The sequence below is a fragment of the Ovis aries genome, chromosome 9, assembly GCF_016772045.2.
Source record: "Ovis aries strain OAR_USU_Benz2616 breed Rambouillet chromosome 9, ARS-UI_Ramb_v3.0, whole genome shotgun sequence".
Taxonomy (NCBI): Eukaryota; Metazoa; Chordata; class Mammalia; order Artiodactyla; family Bovidae; genus Ovis; species Ovis aries.
In genome coordinates, this window is record NC_056062.1 from 86,715,391 (window position 1) to 86,738,235 (window position 22,845).

The 22,845-nt window shown below is 39.0% G+C and overlaps 1 protein-coding gene across 10 annotated transcripts in view; it reads right to left on the bottom strand.

Moving 5' to 3' along the window:
- Positions 1-22,845, bottom strand: part of OSGIN2 (oxidative stress induced growth inhibitor family member 2) — a 32,298-nt gene continuing 9,453 nt past the window's right edge. For 4 of the 10 annotated variants that reach the window (XM_060393952.1, XM_060393949.1, XM_060393957.1 and 1 more), the window contains exons 2-7: positions 20,730-20,884; positions 12,182-12,318; positions 11,423-11,614; positions 7,713-7,804; positions 7,217-7,306; positions 1-2,036 (exon numbers count right to left, since the gene is read on the bottom strand). In XM_060393952.1, the coding sequence (XP_060249935.1) occupies positions 1,004-2,036; positions 7,217-7,306; positions 7,713-7,804; positions 11,423-11,614; positions 12,182-12,318; positions 20,730-20,884 (1,699 nt within the window). In that variant the 3' untranslated portion in view covers positions 1-1,003. Of the gene's footprint in view, positions 2,037-7,216; positions 7,307-7,712; positions 7,805-11,422; positions 11,615-12,181; positions 12,319-19,462; positions 19,834-20,729; positions 20,885-22,845 lie in introns of all 10 variants that reach the window. The other 6 variants (XM_060393955.1, XM_015097940.4, XM_060393954.1 and 3 more) reach the window with 4 other exon arrangements.

Consider the following 22,845-nt stretch of genomic DNA (forward strand, 5'->3'; position numbering starts at 1 on the left):
TTTTAACCTTTTATATTTTAAACTTTAATAATTCTGATAAAAATAATTCTGGTAATACTCAAAAAGTACTGCAATATTAAAAGTACTTACAACCAAACATTTTAAGTTTCAGTGACAAATTAACTCAGTGAACACAGAAATAACTAGTTGCATTCAAAATTTATTGAACTGCAAATTCATTTAAGGGTTAAGCTAGTTAACTAGAGAATATAGCTCCAGAAACTACCTCGGCAAGTTCCTGAATATATGCCAACATTATTAAATGGTTTATTTGAAGCTGGGAATATGAATTGCCTGTTAAGGTTTCAACAATAAAAAAATTTAAATCCCATCATGTTTGTCAATAAATTAGACTTATACAATTGATAATCTCAAAATAAATAAAACCTGAGTTGATTATGCCCTCTATTTCCACCCACCCTCAGCATATATACATTTATATCCCATTTTCTGTTAGACCAGTGTGTATCACACTTTAATAAGCACACATATTTGAGGATCTCATTAAGATGCCATTTCTGATTCAATAAGTCTGCTATGCGGCCTGAGAGGCTCCCTTTCTAACAAGCCACAAATGGAGCTGGTGCTGTCTCTGATCTGTCCTTTGACCAGCACAGTAACTCAAGATACAAAGTGAGGGAGAGCTCTGGCCATCTAATGATTGCGGTTTTATAGATTCAATGCTGTTATATTTTGGAATCAAACATAAATAATCAACAGTGATCACAAAAAAAGTAAGTCTTAGAAGAAAAGAATGTTTCCGTTAAGTGAGAACTTAAAGTATATCAGATTGGCAGTGCTTCTATTTGTCTGACAATTGACACCTTTGATACATTACAATGTAATCAGGACAAAAATTCTAGTTAACTTTTAAAAATAGTTACTATCGCTTGAGGCTCTCCTAGTTAATTCAAGTTCAGAAAATTCAAGCCAGTACACTGTAAAATCTCTATTAAAAATCTTTAATGGTAAAGTGTCCACATAAATTACTTGTAAACCTGCTCTACACTATGCCATCTCCTCCTCCTCTTTCAACAAATAAATGCTTTTTTTTCTTCTGTCTTATAGCTAAACAGCGTGTAACACCCAGTGCCCCTCCCTTTAAAAATCGAACAAAATTGTCTCCAACCAATGGACCCAATGCAAAAAGGTTGGCTTCTTTAACACACTCATAGGTATACGCGTCTATTTCCACAGGATTACCCTTACATGTGATTGGCAGGCTTGAGTTATGGCCCAGGTAACACCCTTGCTCCTTCAAAAAAGACAGATTGGGATGAGAACCTATCAACACTACTGCTGCAGAGAGCTTAAATATTTTCTTCAGTCCAGAGATACTCTGAAGAATGCATTTCATGTCCGACTTAAAGGCAAGCACATGGTGCTCAGGAAAACTAGTATAACCAGATGAAAGATTTGAGTCTGAAGAATATGACTGAGTACACATCATATGATAGACTTTATGGTATTCTGGGTAAAGCTTTTTGGGAAGCTGCTTGAAAATTAAGTCTGGATCAGTTACTCGTCTGCGAAATACATGAATCACAGGGACATTATTGTTGTAAGCACACAGTACTGCATCAGCTGCGGTAAGCCCAGAACCTACAATTAACACTGGGTCCACTTTGCCACGCAACTTTCCTTTGCTTACAGCAGCTCCAAATTCAGGCATTGAATGAAACACAAAAGGAAAATCTTCCCCTTCGATTTCCAGACGGCCAGGAGAGTCTAATGTTCCAGTTGCCAGAGCTACATTTTCAGCAAAGAGACAGAAGGGAATATGAGAACCATCTCCTAATCGCTGATAACCCCTGATTTCCCAGTTTCTCTTGGCAAATTTTGACTTCTCTATCTGTAAATGCTGTGTTGAGATATTTCGGCCTTGACCATCATTATCAACTTGATCTCTGTAGAGTCTGGATACAGAGGTAATGTAAGTATTCTCTCTGAAATTCTTCTGAAGACCCATGACTTTGACATAGTGTTTATAGTAGCGAGCTATTTCCTCTGGCATAACTCGATCCCCTTTTAGGTTCCTATGAAAAGAAAAGGAAAAACATTCTTTGAGAATAATACCTTTAGTTTCCATGATTACTACTTCTTCATCTAGTCAACTATTTTATCTTTTCATTCCTCTGGACTGTCTAAGCTAAAACTAACTCTTACCCTGACACTTCACAAAGAAAGCAAGCCCTTCCTTTTCTTTAAAAACGTTAATAAACTAGGGGCTGTCCCTGGTGGTCCGGTGGATAGGAATCTGCCTCCTGATGCAGGGTACGTGGGTTTGATCCCTGGTCCAGGAAGATTCCACATGGCATGGAGCAGCTGAGAGTGTGTGCCACAACTGCTGAGACCACACTCCAGAGCCCATGAACCACAGCTACCGAGCCCACGTACTACAACTGCTGAAGCCTGTGCTCCACAGCAAGAGAAGCCACCACAACGAGCAGCTGATGCACTGCAACTCAGAGCAGCCCCCTTGCTCACGGCACTAGAGAAAGCCTGCGTGCAGCAAAGAAAATTAAAAATAAATTTTTAAAATGCTAAATTATTTTTATCAATGGAGTAAGTCCCATGAGGGTAGAAACTGTATTAAAGCATCTTTGTTTCCCCAATGTCTATCTTAAGTATCTGTTCAGATTAGCTGTCTTTGTCAATAAACTTCTATTAAATAAATGGATTAAACTGTGGCTAACTGAAAATTAGACTGTTTTACTCTATCTCACAATTGTAATCCAAATAATTCAGCCTAAAGTTATACTATCAGTCTGTATTCTATATAACTGCAGACTCAATTAGATTATAACCACTATTACAGGTCTGACTGTAATATATATACTTCTTAAAGATAATATCTAGACACAATTTTTAATAAGTTGCTTTTCATTTTCATAATGACCAAAACTAATACAGATCTGTCTTTGGCTGAACAAAATCATCCTATATTTAAACAGATTACATATCTCTCTATATTTTCCTACTCATTTACTATTCATTCACCCAGTTGTGTCCAATTCTTTGAGGCACCATGGACTGCAGCACGCCAGGCCTCCCTGTCCCTCACCATCTCCCTGAGTTTTCCCAGGTTCATGTCCATTGCATCGGTGATGCCATGAAGCCATCTCATCCTCTGACACCCTCTTCTCCTCCTGCCCTCAATCTTTCCCAGCATCAGGGACTTTTTCAAAGATTTGGCTGTTTGTATCAGATGACCACAATACTGGAGCTTCAGCTTCAGCATCAGTCCTTCCAATGAGTATTCAGGGTTGATTTCCCTTAAGACTGACTGGTTTGATCTCCATGTTTCCATGCTGTCCTAGAGACACTCAGGAAGTCTTCTCCAGCACCACAGTTTGAAAGCATCAATTCTTTGGCATTCTGCCTTTCTTTACGGTCTAGCTCTCACAACCACACGTGACCACTGGGAAGACCAGAGTCTTGACTATACGGACCTTTGTTGCAGAGTAACGTCTCTGGTTTTCAACACATCATCTAGGTTTGTCATAGCTTTCCTGCCAAGAAGCAACTGTCTTCTGATTTCAGGGCTGCAGTCACCATCCACAGTGATTTTAGAGCCCAAGAAGAGGAAATCTGTCACTACTTCCACCTTTTCCCCTTCTGAAGTGATGGGGCTGGATGCCATGATCTTAGTTTTCATATTTAGTTTTAAGCCAGCTTCTTCACTCCTCCTTCACCCTCATCAAGAGGCTCTTTAGTTCCTCTTCACTTTCTGCCTTTAGAGTGCTATCGTCTGCATATCCGAGGTTGCTAATGTTTCTCCCTTGATTCCAGCTTGTGACTCATCCAGCCCGGCATCTCTCATGATGTGCTCAGCACTCAATCTTGAACCAATCAGTTGTTTGATGCAGGATTCTAACTGTTGCTTCTTGACCCCATACAGGTTTCTCAGGAGACAGGTAAGATAGTCAGGTATTCCCATCTCTTTAAGAGCTTTCCACAGCTTGTTATGATCCACACAGTCAAATACTTTAGGGTAGTGGATGAAACAGAGGTAGATGTTTTTCTGCAATTTCCTTGCTTTTTTTTAATGATCCAGTGAATGTTGGCAACTAGATCTCTGGTTCTTCTTTTTCTAAACCCAGCTTGGACATATGGATGTTCTTGGTTTCACATAATGATGAAGCCCAGCATACAAGATTTTAAGTATGACCTTACTAGCAAGTAAGTCCAGTCAAGGCTATGGTTCTTCCAGTAGTCACGTATGGATGTGAGAGCTGGACTATAAAGAAAGCTGAGTGCCAAAGAATTGATGCTTTTGAACTGTGGTGTTGGAGAAGACTCTTGAGAGTCCTTTGGACTGCAAGGAGATCCAACCAGTCCATCCTAAAGGAAATCAGTCCTGAATATTCATTGGAAGGGCTGATGTTGAAGCTGAAACTCCAACACTTTAGCCACCTGATGTGAAGAGCTGACTCATTTGAAAAGATCCTGATGCTGGGAAAGACTGAGAGCAGGGGGAGAAGGGGATGACAGAGGATGAGATGGTTGAATGGACATGAGTTTGAGGAAACTCTGGGAGTTGGTGATGGACAGGGAGGCCTGGTGTGCTGCAATCTATGGGGTCACAAAGAGTCGGACATGACTGAGCGACTGAACTGAACTTACTAGCATGAGGGATGAGTGCATAGTACTACCCTTCTTGGGAACTGCAATGAGGATTGACCTTTTCCAGCCTGTGGTCACGGCTGGGTCTTTGAGATTTGCTGACATATTGAATGCTACACCCTGATGGCATCATCCTTTAGGGTTTTTAATAGCTCTACTGAAATTCTGGGATTCCATGGTGGCTCAGACAGTAAAGCGTCTGCCCACAATGTGGGAGACCCGATTTGAGCCCTGGGTTGGGAAGATCCCCTGGAGAAGGAAATGGCAATCCCCATTCCAGTACTCTTGCCTAGAAAATTCCATGGATGGAGGAGCCTGGTGGGCTACAGTCCATGGGGCCACAAAGAGTAGGACACGACTGCGCGACTCTACTTTCACTTTCACTGAAATTCTTTGACATCCTTCCTACTCATAAGGAGATCTATAAATATAATCTGCTCTTTATTTACAAAAGCACATTAACATATCTCTTATTTTCCACTTGAACTGTAAAGCAATGGGCATTAGTATCCTTAAACAGTGCCCTATATGCAGAGTACATCATGAAAAACGCTGGACTGGAAGAAACACAAGCTGGAATCAAGATTGCCGGGAGAAATATCCATAACCTCAGATATGCAGATGACACCACCCTTATGGCAGAAAGTGAAGAGGAACTAAAAAGCCTCTTGATGAAAGTGAAAGAGGAGAGTGAAAAAGTTGGCTTAAAGCTCAACTTTCAGAAAACAAAGATCATGGCATCCAGTCCCATCACTTCATGGGAAATAGATGGAGAAACAGTGGAAACAGTGTCAGACTTTATTTTTTTGGGCTCCAAAATCACTGGGGATGGTGATTGCAGCCATGAAATTAAAAGACACTTACTCCTTGGAAGAAAAGTTATGACCAACCTAGATAGTATATTCAAAAGCAGAGACATTACTTTGCTGACTAAGGTCCATCTAGTCAAGGCTATGGTTTTCCAGTGGTCATGTATGGATGTGACAGTTGGACTGTGAAGAAGGCTGAGCGCCGAAGAATTGATGCTTTTGAACTGTGGTGTTGGAGAAGACTCTTGAGAGTCCCTTGGACTGCAAGGAGATCCAACCAGTCCATTCTGAAGGAGATCAACCCTGGGATTTCTTTGGAAGGAATAATGCTAAAGTTGAAGCTCCAGTACTTTGGCCACCTTGTGAGAAGAGTTGACTCATTAGAAAAGACTCTGATGCTGGGAGGGATTGGGGGCAGGAGGAGAAGGGAACAACCGAGGATGAGATGGCTGGATGGCATCACAGACTCGATGGACATGAGTCTGAGTGAACTCTGGGAGATGGTGATGAACAGGGAGGCCTGGCATGCTGCGATTCATATGGTCATGAAGAGTCGGACACGACTGAGCAACTGAACTGAACTGAACTGAGCAGAAAAAACAGCACATTAGGGAATTCCCTGGTAGTCCAGTGGTTAGGATTCTGCACTTCCACTGCCAAGAGCTTGGGTTCAATCCCTGGTTGGAAAACTAAGATCCCACAAGCCATGTGGTGGGGCCAAAAAACAAAACACAACCCACCAATTCATTTCACACAATTCACTGTAACTTGTAACTGGAATAAGTGAAATGTAATAACTATAGTAATTAAGATTTAGAATGTATTAACTCAATTTTTACAGAAATCCTAAATAATAATTATAATAATTATTAATTCAATTTTGCAAACTAGGAAATTGATAGCTAATGAAATGATAGCTGTTTTAAGTTATTTGACCAGTGTCACAACATTAGAAGCTATAGAATCAGAATTCAAACTCTGCAATCAATCTTGAGAAGTCTAAGACTCTTCTCAACACTATGCAAGTGCATGAACTAAAGCTAATATTTATCACAAGAGTCATTTTCATATGTTACTGAAACACAACATGCTCAACTTAGAAGGATGAACACTTCTGGTACATAAATCAGAAAGCTTTTCCTTGTTTACCTGCATCATAAAGGGGAAAATATGTTGAGCAACTTTTTTATGAAAATCAAGAATTTATACAATTTGCCTGATTTTGCAATTTTACATTTCAAACTTACACAATAAAACTTTGGTTAAAAAAAAATCCCAAAGTTATATCTGAAAGGTTTAATTTCAATTACTCATGCTGGTCTAAATTTACTCTCCTTAAATCTTCTCAAATTAAGGAAAACTACTGTAGATTAACATGGTTTTTATCTAGCAGGAAATCAAGCATTTGAACATTACAGCCCTATTTCAGAGGTTTTGTTTAACTTCCTGTTTTAATTTATTGTTTCTCTGAGCAGTCAGAGTAGATTCTCTGTATTGGTGATTCCTATCTGTAGGAATGAAAATGACTTGAAAATGATAAGGCTTTTCATAATCTCTTTCTTTCAACTTTGAATTCTTTCTCCCAAATAAATACAAAATAAACCTGTATTCTTTCAAGTTGAGATTTGCATAATTTCTATTCTCATACTTCACTATTCTTATTAAGTATTTACTTCTATAGCCAAGTAGATGATCACATCATAGAATCTACTTTATTCTATCATTCTACTTTATTCATTATGTATACTCTGGTTTTCCTTCAGATTGTATAAGTCTTTTACCTTTTTAAATTATTCATTATATATACTCTTCTACTTGGAAAAGTCAAATACTTTAGATATCTGAGATATGCACTAGATGAAGTGATCCATCTATAAAAATAAATATATGCATACTTTAGGAATGTATACATGAGATATGTGTACATGAAGATATACATATTCACTTATAAAAATAAGTTATACAAATCCATTCTTAAAAATAAGTAAACAAGTCAAGGATATGTAGGTGGACAAGAAAATAACTAAACAGAGAGTAGTTTAACAGTAGAGAGAGATAAAACTGTGGTAACAATCTGTAGACAAACCCATACCTCTGTGTACTTTGTGTTATAAAATCTCTAAACAGAACTAGCTCATAACCACTACGACGAGGAGGTTTTATTTGAAAGACACAAACATCAATATTATTCATCTAAGACAGAGTCACAACTATTTTGAAATTTGCTGACAGACTCTTTCCCACTATATATCAAAATTTTAATAGTTTGATCTTTACCTTCGTTTGCTAGATACCCAATCCTTAAATTTAAGTCCAGGTAGCTCCATCCAATTTCCAAAGCTGATTGTCAACATTGAGCCTTCCATATTCTATTTGAATAAAAAATGTATAAGCAAAAAACACATTTTATCAGTAACATGGTCTTTTTTTTTTAAACCAAACCCATCTCATTTACTCTAAGCCTGGATAAGGAGAGCTCAAAGAAGCCCTGAATGGTCTGTAAATTACCTCTTGAAATTTATTCCAATTAACCTTCAAATACTTTCAACATTTGGTAGTGTCTATACTCCTTTCATACAGCTATACATTTATAAATCAGATTTACAACATTACCTGATGCCTACACAATGGTGATAGCTTTGGCCTATAAAACATAATTAGATGCAGAATATAGTGTCAGAGGAGCAAATCAGTTATTTTCACACTTTAAACAAAAGGTAAAAAGTTAATTCCTAACACTTTAAGAAACCAGGGAAATAAGCAAGTGGTTCCGTCTGATTAAGAACAGACTCACTGCTGAAGCTAAAGCTGCCTTTAAAGAAGTGAGCCCCTTCGCGCTTGCCCTACAATTTCTATTTTGCTCAGCACAAAGCAAGAAAAGCCCGAAGGCCAAAACTACTGGGAGCCAGCGTGAGGAACCCCACCCATGGCAAAGGTTATGAGGAAGGAGGCTTGACATTACACAAAGGCGGGATCAAGCCTCAGGGGTCCCCCTGGAGGTTCTCGAACATCTACCCGCAAAACCAGAGTCTGCCTACCTTACTGCATTATGCTTTCACATACACTTTCGACATTACGGGGGGCTATACCCCACCACCTCTCTCTGAAAAGGAGCTAACTTAGGACTCCAGTTAATAAATCCAAAAACTCCTCTGGTGGCTCTCTAGCCTGCCTGACAGGATTACCCAGCCACATGTGATTGTTTACAGCCTCCCAACTGTGAGAGGCACGAGATGCTTTAAACTTTCTAAAAACAGATTCTTTTGAGAAGTTAGAAAATTATTAGTATAGTACTAGTGAGTTAGTTAGAAATTATGTTGGTGAAGGGTTTCATTGCTGAGTTAATGACTGCCACCAGGCCTCCATATCCTTAGGCACCTGGGAGTATGTTAATCGATGTAATTAGAATGCAGAAAAAGAAATATAGTAGTTTTGATGTTAGCAATACTAGACTTTTGAGTTAATGAATTTTCTTTGTTATAGATCACTGTACTCCTCTTTGTTATAAATCATCGTGTCCTTGCTATGTAAGAATGTAACTTTAAGTAGATCTTAAGGGGAAACAAGTTTTCTGATTGATTAACCTTTATCAATAGAAAGAAAGGTGGGGCCATAAAATGTTAATTGGTCTCCAGACCAAAAGATATTGTGAACAAATGTAAGACCCTTGTAAGAACAAAGATATGCTGAGAACACTGTCTTTAGATAAGGGTTGAAGCAGCTGACCCTGCGTGACTCTGTTTCTTACATTTATCCCTATGTACAACTAAAAGTATAAAAGTGGACCTGGAAAATAAAGAAACAGACCAGTTCCTGGAAAGACTGGTTTCCCTCCTGTTGTTCTTTCTCGTTCTCCTTTTCTGGCTGAATTCCCATCTGGAGCGTGGAGGCTCACTAAGCCTACTAATTTGCCGGGGCTTCTAAGATGTGAACGGGGAGGCACTTTGTGTCTCCGCTCCTTCGGGAGACCGGGAAGACGCCTGTGGCCTATGTAGGTGGTGCAAACTCCTTGACTTGGAGTTTTATTGGTTTTCCACATAAACCAAATTATTCAGCCTCTTTTCTCCACTAATTTTCCTACTACACTATTCTTTCCTAATCTCTCTTTATATTTCTAATTAAATAGTTCTTTCCTAGATGCCGACTCCGTCCCTGCTTCGAAGTCCCTGGATCCACCGGGGCTGGACCCCGGCACAAAACCATCTCTCCCCATGACCTCAACGATCTCTTTCAGCCAACTCTTTTAAGTTGTGTTTTTTTTCTCTAATCTGAATCCTTCTTTCCCTGTTTCTATACAGCCCAGTATTGGGAATGGGAGTCATTATTATTACTATTGGCTAACATTTATAGAGCACTTATAAGCACTATGGCTCATAGTCTTACTATCTGTGATGGTACAAAATCACCACAGGAAGACAATGCATAAGGCTGCCACTGCTTTGAAGCAGGCTGGGCCTGATACTAGGATGAGAACCAAGTTTCAGGTATATTTCACGTTACCACTGATTCAAATACGTTTCTAGTAATCAAGGCTTATCCATACTTTAACTTTCTGACATGTAAGTGGGAGAAAAGAAAAGATGAATTACTGCCTGCAGCACATTTTTCTAAGGAAAAAACAAGTACAATAAAAACTTGGGAGTTTATAGAAGGTAGTGTAAAACTTAAAAACTGTTATCATGGATGTTTCAATAAATGCAGTTTTGTTAAGAATGCTACTTATTAACAAAGCAAACATAAACATGTAAGCTAAAAGGCACAGATATTTTGATAGTTGCAATCCATTACCATAAAGGTAATTAAGATTTTAAAAAGTTAGTGATATATTTCACCTATAAATATTCCAAAACAGTTATTTGATAAATGTAAACCTTCAGTCGTATAACATTGCACTAATACAGGAACATCCAGCTGAAATCTATACTCAAGATTTGATATTAAATGTTAAAATTCCCATGAAGTCTGTATTTTATAACACAGCAAATATTAAACATTTATTTGTACAACAAATGAGTACTTACCATATGCTAGACACTATACTAACTTCTGAGAACACAGGAGTAAAAAATAATTATTAGTTGCTGCCTGCTAATGAAACATGTTGGCTTTTTGTATTGGTCAGTTTTGTGGTTTAACTTCTGCTATGGACTGAATTGTATCATCCCCCCAAATCCATGTGCTGAAATCCTAACCCCAGATGTGACAGTTTTTGGAAATGGGGCTTTTGGAAGGTAATTAGGGCTGGAGGAGGTCATGGGGCTGATGCCCTCATAACAGGATCACTGACTTTACAAGAGTTTACCCTCTCTTTGCCGCATGAGGACATGCAAGAAAGCAGCTTTCCCCAAGTAGGAAGAGGAGCCCTCACCACAGGCTCAGTAATCTGGCACCGCGGTCCTTCCCCAAGTAGGAAGAGGAGCCCTCACCACAGGCTCAGTAATCTGGCACCGCGGTCCTTCCCCAAGTAGGAAGAGGAGCCCTCACCACAGGCTCAGTAATCTGGCACCGTGGTCCTGAGTCTTCCAAACTTCAGACTGTGAGTGTGCTTTTAAGCCACTCACTCTATGGTATTTTTGTTTTGGCAGCCCAAGCAGACAAATACAATTTTTTTCTTTTACATTTTTTCATTTAAGCTCTTGAAAATGTAGGGAAATAATAGGTAGTAGTATGAAATACTGTGTGAGACTTTGTAAACTCTACAGTAAGTAAACAAACATTTTTTTTTACTATGCCCAACATTCTTGAAATATTCTCTATATAATTCTTAGAGAAACACTTCTTCTAAGACACCATCAGTAATCAAATTTGGCTTAATTTCTACTAGCAATTAACTTGGATTTAACTGAACACATTAAAATTCTCAGATAAAGATGTGGTAATCATCATATATAACATTATATCATAATGTTTAAGACTCAAAACAGTCTTATCAAGACGTCATACAAAATAACTCACATTCACTAAAATGCTAGGAAAGATATACTCACGTGCCAAGCTCCACCAGGTGGACCTTTACCAAGAACTAAGTGAGGGATATAATGATGCTGTTCTAATTTCCAATGCAGAACGGATGGATAATCATACCCAAAGTCAGCATCTGGATGAAGAAGTGTGTCAAAAAGTACTGCAACTGGATTGGACGATCGGCCCTCGAGGCCCTCAGACAAATATTCTAAGTCCTAAATAAGTTTAAAAAAAAAAAAAAAAAGACATAAAGAAAAAAGGCAGAGTTTGGAAAAAACAAACAAACTCCAGCTAACGTAATAGTGAAAACCATTACTCTAACCCAGCATTTTACAGACAGCGTGCAACAAAGCACTGATGTTCCTTAGAGATCTTAATAGATTCTCAGGTCAAATAAACATGGGAAATGGTTGGTTTCAAAAAGCTAATCAGATCGTTTTACTATAAAATTTGAAGATGGCTTGAATATGGCAGTATGCCTTAATATATCTACCCTGACACTTTAATAATAAAAAGCACCCATTTCTAAAACTTATCTGAGCATAAAGCACCTATTAAAAACTCCATCAGGGTCTAATTTGGGAAATTCTGCTCTAATTAATTCAGGAAAATAAATGGAAGTTAACTCAGCAAAATATATTTACAAATCTAAAATTAAAATTTTAGAGAGCGTTATTTAAAAGGAAAGGTTTTCAGCTAAGAAATACAATGCTCATGTACCAGAAAATTAACCTTGTCTCAGTATAAAAAACTGAAAAGGACTGACATGTAAACAATAATACCTGATCAACAATGGAAAGATGTCTTGCTTCCTCTAATTTACTATGTAAGATTGTATTTGGATGGATTGCTTCTGATGATAAATACGGTCTGTAGCCTGACAGCATGTAAGAAAGGCAGATTCCTGAGGGTCCATTTCCTATTTTTAAAAAAGTGGAGAGGGGTGTATCATTAATCTTAACACTCACATTCTTTGGCTTTTCCATTTCACAGGTGGCTTTTCTCCTCCATCAATTCTTCCTTCCCTGAATTCTTAAAACCAAGTATTTGCAAGAGAAGACTATTACTTTCTCTCCTGTTTTCTTCAGGGAATCTCACCTACTCAAAACTTCAACTCGCTATGCTGCTAACCTCAAAATCAGACTCCTAGGCTGACTTCTTATTATCAAAACACATCTCATACTTCCGTATGCCACTTTTTCACTCCACCTGACTGAACGACTAATAAGCATGTTCAAAAGCAAATTCATGACTCCCTCCATTGTTGGGGCCCTCTCCTTTAAACCTCATTCCTCCTCGAAGCATTATACTTACTAGCAAAATCCTGAGTTAATTAGATTATAGTTCTAAGCCTCTTTTGTCACCTTTATCCATTCAGCTGTTATAGCTATTCTCATTCATATACTCTCACTCAGAAGACAAAAATCTCTTCTTGTTCAAGAGTCACCTACTCCAAATCATTTCACATTTTACATGCAAATAACTTCCTGCAACACAGTCTTCACTGTATTAACCAACCTGTTCTAAAGCCTGTCACTGTCTGTTTCAGACTATCAAGAGCTCTCCACATTCTGCTCTCAACCGTCTTCTGAGGCCCACCTCCTAACAACTTCCCTCCTCTATTTGTATCTCCTTTACCTAAAACAACACTGGAAACTGGCTTTTATTGTTGAGCCCTGTGAATACTTTGATTTCTATGGTTCCTTTAGTCTAGACTGCCACTTCTCTATTATCTCCATGGGGTCGCAAAGAGTTGGACACGACTGAGCGACTGAACTGACTAACTGACCAAAAATTTAATCCACCTGGGACAACTTTTAGCCATCAGGGAAAATTCTGATCCTTGCCTAATATTTTGCCCCAAATAAAATAAACTCAAAAATGTACATATGAAAAGTAAAATCATGATATCAGAAAAGAGAAATATTTCTACATATAATGCTCTAGTAGGAAGCCTTTAAGTATGACACAAACCTCAAAAGAAAGGAAAATATAAATAATTTTACTTCACAAAAACTTTTAAAATTACAAATACTGAGGAAAAGAGCTAATTTCCTTGAATGAAATGAAAGACAAAACTAAAAAAGTAAAATCATAATACCAACAGAACAGAAAAAGCATCTGACAAAATCCAATACCTATGCTCAAACTACCAAACAACTGCACTCATCTCACATGCTAGTAAAATAATGCTTAAAATTCTGCAAGCCAGGCTTCAGCAGTACGTGAACCATGAACTTCCAAATGTTCAAGCTGGTTTTAGAAAAGGCAGAGGAACCAGAGATCAAATTGCCAACATCCACTGGATCATGGAAAAAGCAAGAGAGTTCCAGAAAAACATCTATTTCTGCTTTATTGACTATGCCAAAGCCTTTGACTGTGTGAATCACAATAAACTGTGGAAAATTCTGAAAGAGATGGGAATACTAGACCACCTGACCTGCCTCTTGAGAAACCTATATGCAGGTCAGGACACAAAAGTTATGACTGGACATGGAACAACAGACTGGTTCCAAATAGGAAAAGGAGTATGTCAAGGCTGTGTATTGTCACCCTGCTTATTTAACTTATATGCAGAGTACACCATGAGAAATGCTGGGCTGGAAGAAGCACAAGCTGGAATCAAGATTGCTGGGAGAACTATCAATAACCTCAGATATGCAGATGACACCACCCTTATGGCAGAGAATGAAGAACTAAAGAGCCTCTTGATGAAAGTGAAAGAGGAGAGTGAAAAAGTTGGCTTAAAGCTGACCATTCAGAAAACTAAGATCATGGCAAAGAGATGGGGAAACAGTGGAAACAGTGGCTGACTTTATTTTTCGGGGCTCCAAAATCACTGCAGATGGTGACTGCAGCCATGAAATTTAAAGACGCTTACTCCTTGGAAGAAAAGTTATGACCAACCTAGACAGCATATTGAAAAGCAGACATTACTCTGCCAACAAAGGTCCCTCTAGTCAAGGCTATGGTTTTCCAGTGGTCATGTACGGATGTGGAAGTTGAACTATAAAGAAAGCTGAGTGCCAAAGAATTGATGCTTTTGAACTGTGGTGTTGGAGAAGACTCTTGAGAGTCCCTTGGACTGCAAGGAGATCCTAAAGGAGACCAGTCCTGGGTGTTCATTGGAAGGTCTGATGTTGAAGTTGAAACTCTAATACTTTGGCCACCTGATGAGAAGAGCTGACTCATTTGAAAAGACCCTGATGCTAGGAAAGATTACAGGCAGGAGGAGAAGGGGACGACAGAGGATGAGATGGTTGGATGGCATCACCGACTCAATGGACATGAGTTTGGGTGGACTCCAGGAGTTGGTGATGGACATGGAGGCCTGGCATGCTGCGGTTCATGGGGTTGCAAAGAGACGGACACAACTGAACGACTGAAATGAATATTCATGTAAAAACTTTCAACAAGCAACAAAGGGGAACTTAACTTGTTAAAGAGTTATCAACAAAAATCCAATAACTAACATGATACTTAATGATGAGAATTTAGGGGTTTTTCCCCCTAAAAGATCAAGGCAAGCATGTCTTTTCTCATCATTCCTACTCAACACATACCATAAAGGAAATCCTAGCTAATGCATTAAGACCAGAAAAGGAAATTAAAGGTACACAGACTGGGAAGGAAGAAACAAAACTGTCTTTGTTTGTAAATGCTGTAGTTATGCAGAAAGTCCAAAAGAATTCACCAAAAAACTCCTGGAAGTAACAAGCTTACAGTAAGGTTAAACGATACAGTCAGTCAGTCAGTCACGTTAGTCGCTCAGTCGTGTCTGACTCTTTGTGACCCCATGAACCGCAGCACACCAGGCCTCTCTGTCCATCATCAACTCCCAGAGCTTGCTCAAATTCATGTCCATTAAGTGGGTAATGCCATCCAACCATCTCATTTTCTGTCATCCCCTTCTCCTCTTGCCGTCAATCCTTCCTAGCATCGGAGTCTTTTCTAATGAGTCAGCTCTTCACGTCAGGTGGCCAAAGTATTAAAGCTTCAGCTTCAGGATCAGTCCTCCCAATGAATATTCAGCATTGATTTCCTTTAGGATTAACCGGTTTGATTTAGGTCATACCTGAATGGCCTAGTGGTTTTCCCTACGTTCTTCAAATTAAGTCTGAATTTTGCAATAAGGAGTATATGATCTGAACCACAGTCAACTCCCAGTTTTGTTTTTGCTGATGGTATAGAGCTTCTCCATCTTCAGCTAAAAGAACACAATCAATCTGATTTTGGTATTGACCTTCCGGTGATGTACTCATCTCCTGTGTTGTTGGACGTCAGACTTAATATAAAACACTAAATTATAAAATTTTTGGAAGATAACGCAGGAGAAAATTTAGGTGACCTTAGTTTTGGTAATGAGTTTTTAGATGTTTAAGACCTAAAGCAAGATCTATGAAAGAAAACACTGATATGCAGTACTTCATTAAAGGTTAAAATTTCTGCTCTGCCAAGTCACTGAGACAATGAAAAGACAGGCCACAGACTGGGAGAAAATATTTACAAAGCATATATGTGATAAAGCATTTGTCTTCCAACAACATAAGAGACAACTATACACGTGGACATCGCCAGAGTCAATATCGAAATCAGATTGATTATATTCTTTGCAGCCAAAGATGGAGCAGCTCTATACAGTCAGCAAAAAAGAGACTGAGAGCTGACTGTAGCTCAGATCATGAACTCCTTATTGCCAAATTCAGACTTAAATTGAAGAAAGTAGGGAAAACCACTAGACCATTCAGGTATGACCTAAATCAAATCTCTTATGTGGAAGTAAGAAATATATTTAAGGGATTAGATATGATAGAGTGCCTGATGAACTATGGAAAAACTGTGGAGCTGACTGTGGCTCAGATCATGAACTCCTTACTGCCAAATTCAGACTTAAATTGAAGAAAGTAGGGAAAACCACTAGGCCATTCAGTTCAGTTCAGTTCAGTCGCTCAGTTGTGTCCGACTCTTTCCCACCCCGTGAATTGCAGCACGCCAGGCCTCCCTGTCCATCACCATCTCCCGGACTTCACTCAAACTCACATCCATCGAGTCAGTGATGCCATCCAGCTATCTCATCCTCTGTCGTCCCCTTCTCCTCCTGCCCCCAATCCCTCCCAGCATCACAGTCTTTTCCTGTGAGTCAACTCTTTGCATGAGGTGGCCAAAGTACTGGAGTTTCAGCTTTAGCATCAGTCCTTCCAAAGAACAGGTATGACCTAAATCAAATCCCTTATGATTATACAGTGGAAATGACAAATAGATCTAATGGATTAAATTTAATAGACAGAGTACCTGAAGAACTATGGATGGAGGCTTGTAATGTTGTACAGGAGGTGTTAAGCAAACCATCCCCAAGAAAAAGAGATGCAAAAAGACAAAACGGTTGTCTGAGGAGGCCTCACACACAGCTGAGAAACAAAGAGAACCAAAAGGCAAGGGAGAAAAGGGAAGATATACCCATCTGAAAGCAGAGTTCCAAAGGACAGCAAGGAGAGATAAGAAAGCCTTCCTCAGTGATCAGTGCCAAGAAATAGAGGAAAACAATACAATGTGAAAGACTAGAGATCCCTTCAAGAAAATTAGAGATACCAAGGGAACATTTCATGTAAAGATGGGGACAAAAAAGGACAGAAATGGTATAGAGCTAACAGAAGCAGAAGATATTAAGAGGTGGCAAGAATACACAGAAGAACTGTACAAAAAAGATCTTCATGACCCAGATAACCACAATGGTATGATCACTTACCTAGAGCCAGACATCCAGGAATGGGAAGACAAGTGGGCTTTACTTGTGGAAGCATTACTATAAACAAAGCTAGTAGAGGTGATGGAATTCCAGCTGAGCTATTTCAAATCCTAAAAGATGATGCTGTTGAAGTGCTGCACTCAATATGCCAGCAAATTTGGAAAACTCAGCAGTGGCCACAGGACTGGAAAAGGTCAGTTTTCATTCCAATCCCAAAGAAGAGGAATGCCAGATAATGTTCAAATTACCACAAATTGTACTCATTTCACATGCTAGCAAGGTAATGCTCAAAATTCTTTAAGCTAGGCTTAAACAGTACGTGAACAGAGAACTTTTGATATACAAGCTGGATTTTAAAAAGGCAGAGGAAAGAGATCAAACTGCCAACATCCGTTGGATCATAAAAAAGCAAGGGAATTCCAGAAAAAACACCTACTTCTTTTCTTGATTACACTAAAGCCTCTGACTGCATGGATCACAACAAACTGTGGAAAATTCTTAAAGAAATGGGAATACCAGACCACCTAACCTGCCTCCTGTGAAACCTATATGTAGGTGAAAAAGCAATAGTCAGAACCAGACATGGAACAAAGGACTGCTTCCAAATTGGGAAAGGAGTACATCAAGGCTGTCTATTGTCATGCTGCTTATTTAACTTATATAGAGTACATCATGCGAAAACACCAGGCAGGATGAAGCTCAAGTGGCAATCAATACTGCCAGGAGAAATTATTAATAACTTCAGATATGCAGATGACACCACTAATGGCAGAAAGCAAAGAGGAACTAAAGAGCCTCCTGATGAAGGTGAAAGAGGAGAGTAAAAACCTGGCTTAAAACTCAACATTCAAAAAAACTAAGATCATGGCATCTGGTCCCATCACTTCATGGCAAAGAGACTGGGGGAAAAAATGGAAACAGTTATGGACTTATTTTCTTGGGCTCTAAAATCACTGTGGAAGTCAACTGCAGCCATGAAATGAAAAGATGGTTGCTTCTTGAAAGAAAAGCTATGACCAACATAGACAGCATATTAAAAAGCAGAGACATCATTTTGCCATATAGCCATAGTTATGGTTTTTCCAGTAGTCATGTATGGATGTGAGGGTTGGACCATATAGAAGGCTGAATGCCAAAGAATCGATGCTTTCAAACCATAGTGTTGGAAAAGACTCTAGAATTCCCTGGACTGCAAGGAGATCAAACCAGTCAATCCTAAAGGAAATCAACCCTGAATATTCATTGAAAGAACTGATCCTGAAGCTGAAGCTCCAGTAACTTTGGCCACCTAATGCAAAGAACTGACTCATTTGAAAAGACCCTGATGCTGGGAAAGATTGAAGGCGGGAAGAGAAGGGAACGACAGAGGATGAGATGGTTGGATGGCATCACTGACTCAATGGACTTGAGTTTTAGTAAACTCCGGGAGTTGGTGATGGACAGGGAGGCCAGGCATACTGTGGTCCATGGGGTCGCAAAGAGTCGGACACGACTGAACAACTGAACTGAACTGAACTGAACTGAGTATCTGAGACAAAGAATCAAAAAGAAGTAACACTCAAAAGACTACCCAAAAAGAATACAAACAAGCACTTCACACAGAAATATATATACAAGCAGAATGCACCTCAAGTCCTAAAGATTTTCCATTCTTAACACCAAGAACCTGAGTAGGTTATGTTACAGAGAAAAAGGACTTTGTAAATGTGATTAAAGTAAGGACCATGAGCTGGGGTAGAGTACCCTGGATTATCCAAGTGTGCCCAAACTAATCACACAAGTCCTTAGAAACAGAGACTCTTTCCCACCTGTGGTGAGGAGGAACTGTAACTATGAAAGGTTCAAAGAAAAACAGCACTGCTAGCTTTGAAGATGTAGAAGCGGTTCAGGAGCCAAAGGCATACCAGTAGCCTCTAGAAACTGGAAAAGCAAGGAAACATTCTATCTACCCTAGAGCCTCCAAAAGGAATGCAGCCCAGCTGATGCCTTGATTTTAGTCCAGTGAGAGCAGTGTTGGACTTCCATTCTATAGAACAGTCAGATAACACATGTATGTTATAAAAGCCACCAGGTTTGTGGTAATGTGTTAACAAGAGAAAACCAATTACTATAGTAAGGAAATTAGCCCATTATGGCAGTAGTGCCAGCAACAATGGCCCTATATACATGAGGTTAAGCCACTCTTTGGCTTGCTAAGGCAAAACAGGAACAAATTGTTTTGGGGGAATGTGAGGTGGGTGAGTAGGTACAGATGAAAGTTCTTCCTTTTGTAAGCCCGCTATGGCCTAACCAGAAGAAGAAGACACGCTTCCTTTACCTACTGCAAGACATCCAGAACAGAAAACCATGTGGATATAGATGGGAAGTGGAGCACGAGGTTTGGGTTCCAGCATGGGACTGCTGCAGATGCTCTATCGGCTCCCTTACAGGAGAATCTCGTACAGAACTCCCTTGCCTCCCCTCTTTCCTTCATTTATTTTGTCTCCTAGGGAGAGATGTCCAAATGCCAGACAGAGGGCAGAACTTTCCTCTGCATTAACTTTGAAACAGGCCATCAAAGAAACTGAGGAAGTTATATGCCATCAAGGTTCATTACGTCCCGTAGTTCCTTCCTTTGGCTTGGCTTCACACCAGAGTACTTGTCCACATTAACGACTGTCTCCAATGGCTCAGCAGTAAAGAATTTGCCTGCAATGCAGGAGATGTGGGTTCAATTCATGAGTCAGAAAGAGCCCCTGGAGAAGGAGATGGCAACCCACTCCAGTCTTCTTGCCTGGAGAATCCCATGGACAGAGAGGAGCCTGGTGGGCTACACAGTCCGTGGGGTCGCAAAGAGTTACAGATGGCTGAGTGACTAAACCTACAACATACATACTGAGTTTGCCAAAAATCTTGTTCAGGCTTTTTTGCATCATCGTCTGGAAAAATCTGATTGAACTTTTTGGCGAACCTAATATATAACAGGTAATTAAATATAGGCAATAAAACAAAACCATAAAATCATATAATTCTGAAGTAATCAGGTTGTATTAATACCTTAATTTTTAATATCTTATATACCTGCCTATTGAGGTGGATGGATATATAATAGTAATAGGTGGTAATTCTAAACATTACTGAAGAGTACTATAACGTTCTACTGAGTACTGACTACTTAACTTACACAAGCTAACTCAATTACTGAGTTTCCCTGTCTGTCCATACTTTACAATATCAGTGTGCTATAGGATTCTAAGGCACAATTCAATAGCGTACATAGTAATCCTCTCTACAGGGTTCTAATAACACTTATATCATCGCGATCATGACACTGTCATATAAGTAACCCTAACTGATAGACTACTGATGTTTTAAAATAATAGAGCAATCTCAGCCCTTCAATGAAAAAATGTTTCACTCTAATACAGAATCTAATGTCAAATAAACCAATTCCTCTCTCCAAAGACTTGGTTATTGGTTATCAGGCAACCTAAGAATACTTTTCAATACAATCCTATGGATTTGTGCTATATATAACCATACATTTATGAAAGTAGTGAGGATTGTAACTGTAATTTTAAGAGATAAAAGGCAATAAAACTTACCTATTACTACCACAGGCAAAGTCACTGATGAATCTTCAAGTAAAGAAGTTTCTTCAACTAATGGCATAGCTTTAACTTTTTGCCCCAAATTATCACCAAAATATTGCACTAATGAATTAAAAATCTCTCCTTCAGTTTCAGTGTCACTGTAGCTTCTTAAAGAAAAACATGGAACAAAAAACAACAGATATATAGTCAATATAGCCTTTATAAAAATCTGTCTCTATTCACTTCTTATTTAGGCCACAAAATATTCAACAGTTCCATAAAAGGAGGAGAGGAAATCCTTCTCATTAATGCTTTCAAATTAGCTTAGCTACATGTCAATGCTCACCACTTTCTCAGAAATCCTAAATACAGCGGTCCCTTGCTATCCAATGGGGGTTGGTTCCAGAACCCCGCCCCCAACCCCAAACACCAAAATGCATGAACCCTTAAGTCCCTTTTATAAAATGGCATATTATTTGCATATAATCTACCTACACCCACCCACAGAATCTAAACTGTCTCTAGATATCACCTAATACAATATAAATGCTATGCATGCAGTTGTCTTCATGCAGCAAATTCAAATTTTGCTTTTTGAACTTTTTCTTTCTCAAATATTTCCCATCTGCAGTTGGTTGAACCCGTGGATATTGAGGGCTGACTTTAGCTGCTGTCTCTTTAATGACTTGAAGGCAAGTTTTAAATAAGAAGCTATTTTTAATGACCAAAGACACAGGACTGTATTAGGCATTTTTACAATTCTCTGAGATCTCCTAGGACTGGAAAGTGTCTCCTTCACTTTTTTTTCCCCTCATTAATAAAAAGGTGTGTGCATTAGAGGCAGTATATATATACCTAGGCTTTCCTGGCAGCTCAGACAGTAAAGAATCTACCTTAAATGCAAGAGACCCAGGTTTCTTGGGTTGGGAAGATACCCTGGAAAAGGGAATGGCAATCCACTCTAGTATTCTTGTCTGGATAATTCCATGGACAGAGAAGCCTGGTGGGCTATAGTCCATGGGGTCACAAAGAGTTGGACACGACTGAACAACTAACACTCCCACTTTTCGTGTGGAACAAGATAGCTATATACAGTATTATAAGGAATAGTTACTGAACTTATATATTATAAATTGTGAGTTTTGGCTAAACAATAAGGTTTACACATCTTATTCTCAGAGATACTGAAACATGTAAAGATCTTAATGTTGATTTCCAATCTACCTTCTTTCCCAACTGCCTCCCGAGAAACTAGTTTTGGCATTTTGACACGTTCATGCAATAAATGGAGCATCCTCTGAGCACAGTTAATGTTCTGCATTATACGAGAGATTACTTCAAAATAGAATTCCTGTGTTAAAAACAGGCCAATTATCTCAAAGTTAACCTGAGTACTGACTAGCGGGTGAGTGTGGTTATTACTATTCCCCAAATGACAAACATGGGAATCGATCAGTTATTTCACAAGACTTACTGATCCTAGGGGAGGAAGTCACATGCAAAGAATTAGGCAGAGAGCAATAATTTCTCCTTCCTATAACCCTCCAATTTCCCAAACTACCCTCAGAAAGGGCAGAGTTCCCCAGGATATACTAACAGCTTTCCTTCCCCCCAATAATTGGACTTCCCTATCAATACACTGGCCCATTTTGGCCAGAACAGACTTCATTTAATATGGCTACTCCTTACACTGCAAGGATGCCCCTGGAAGAAACAACTTAAGATCAACCATCCCTTTCAGATCCCTTCATCTCTTACCACTGATCAGATCCAGATGTACTAGCTATCTTGCCTTCTGCTTGACAACTTCTTGCTTGCCCACTGAACTCAACATGAGTGAATTATACTTGGGCTTGTCCCTCATACTTCTAAATGCATGTCAAGGACAAGTTCCTCAGCTTCTTTGGATGCCTCTTTTTTCTTAATATATATACTTTATTGAAGTATTCTTGACTTACAATGTTTCTGGTGTAGAGTCATTCAGTTTACATATACACATAAATTATTTTTGAGATTATTTTCTATTATAGGTTGTTACAAGATATTCACTATAGTTCCCCGTGCTATACAGTTAACCTTTGGGTCTTTTTGCATATCTATTTCTTTAAAATTAGAACTCTAGCATTCA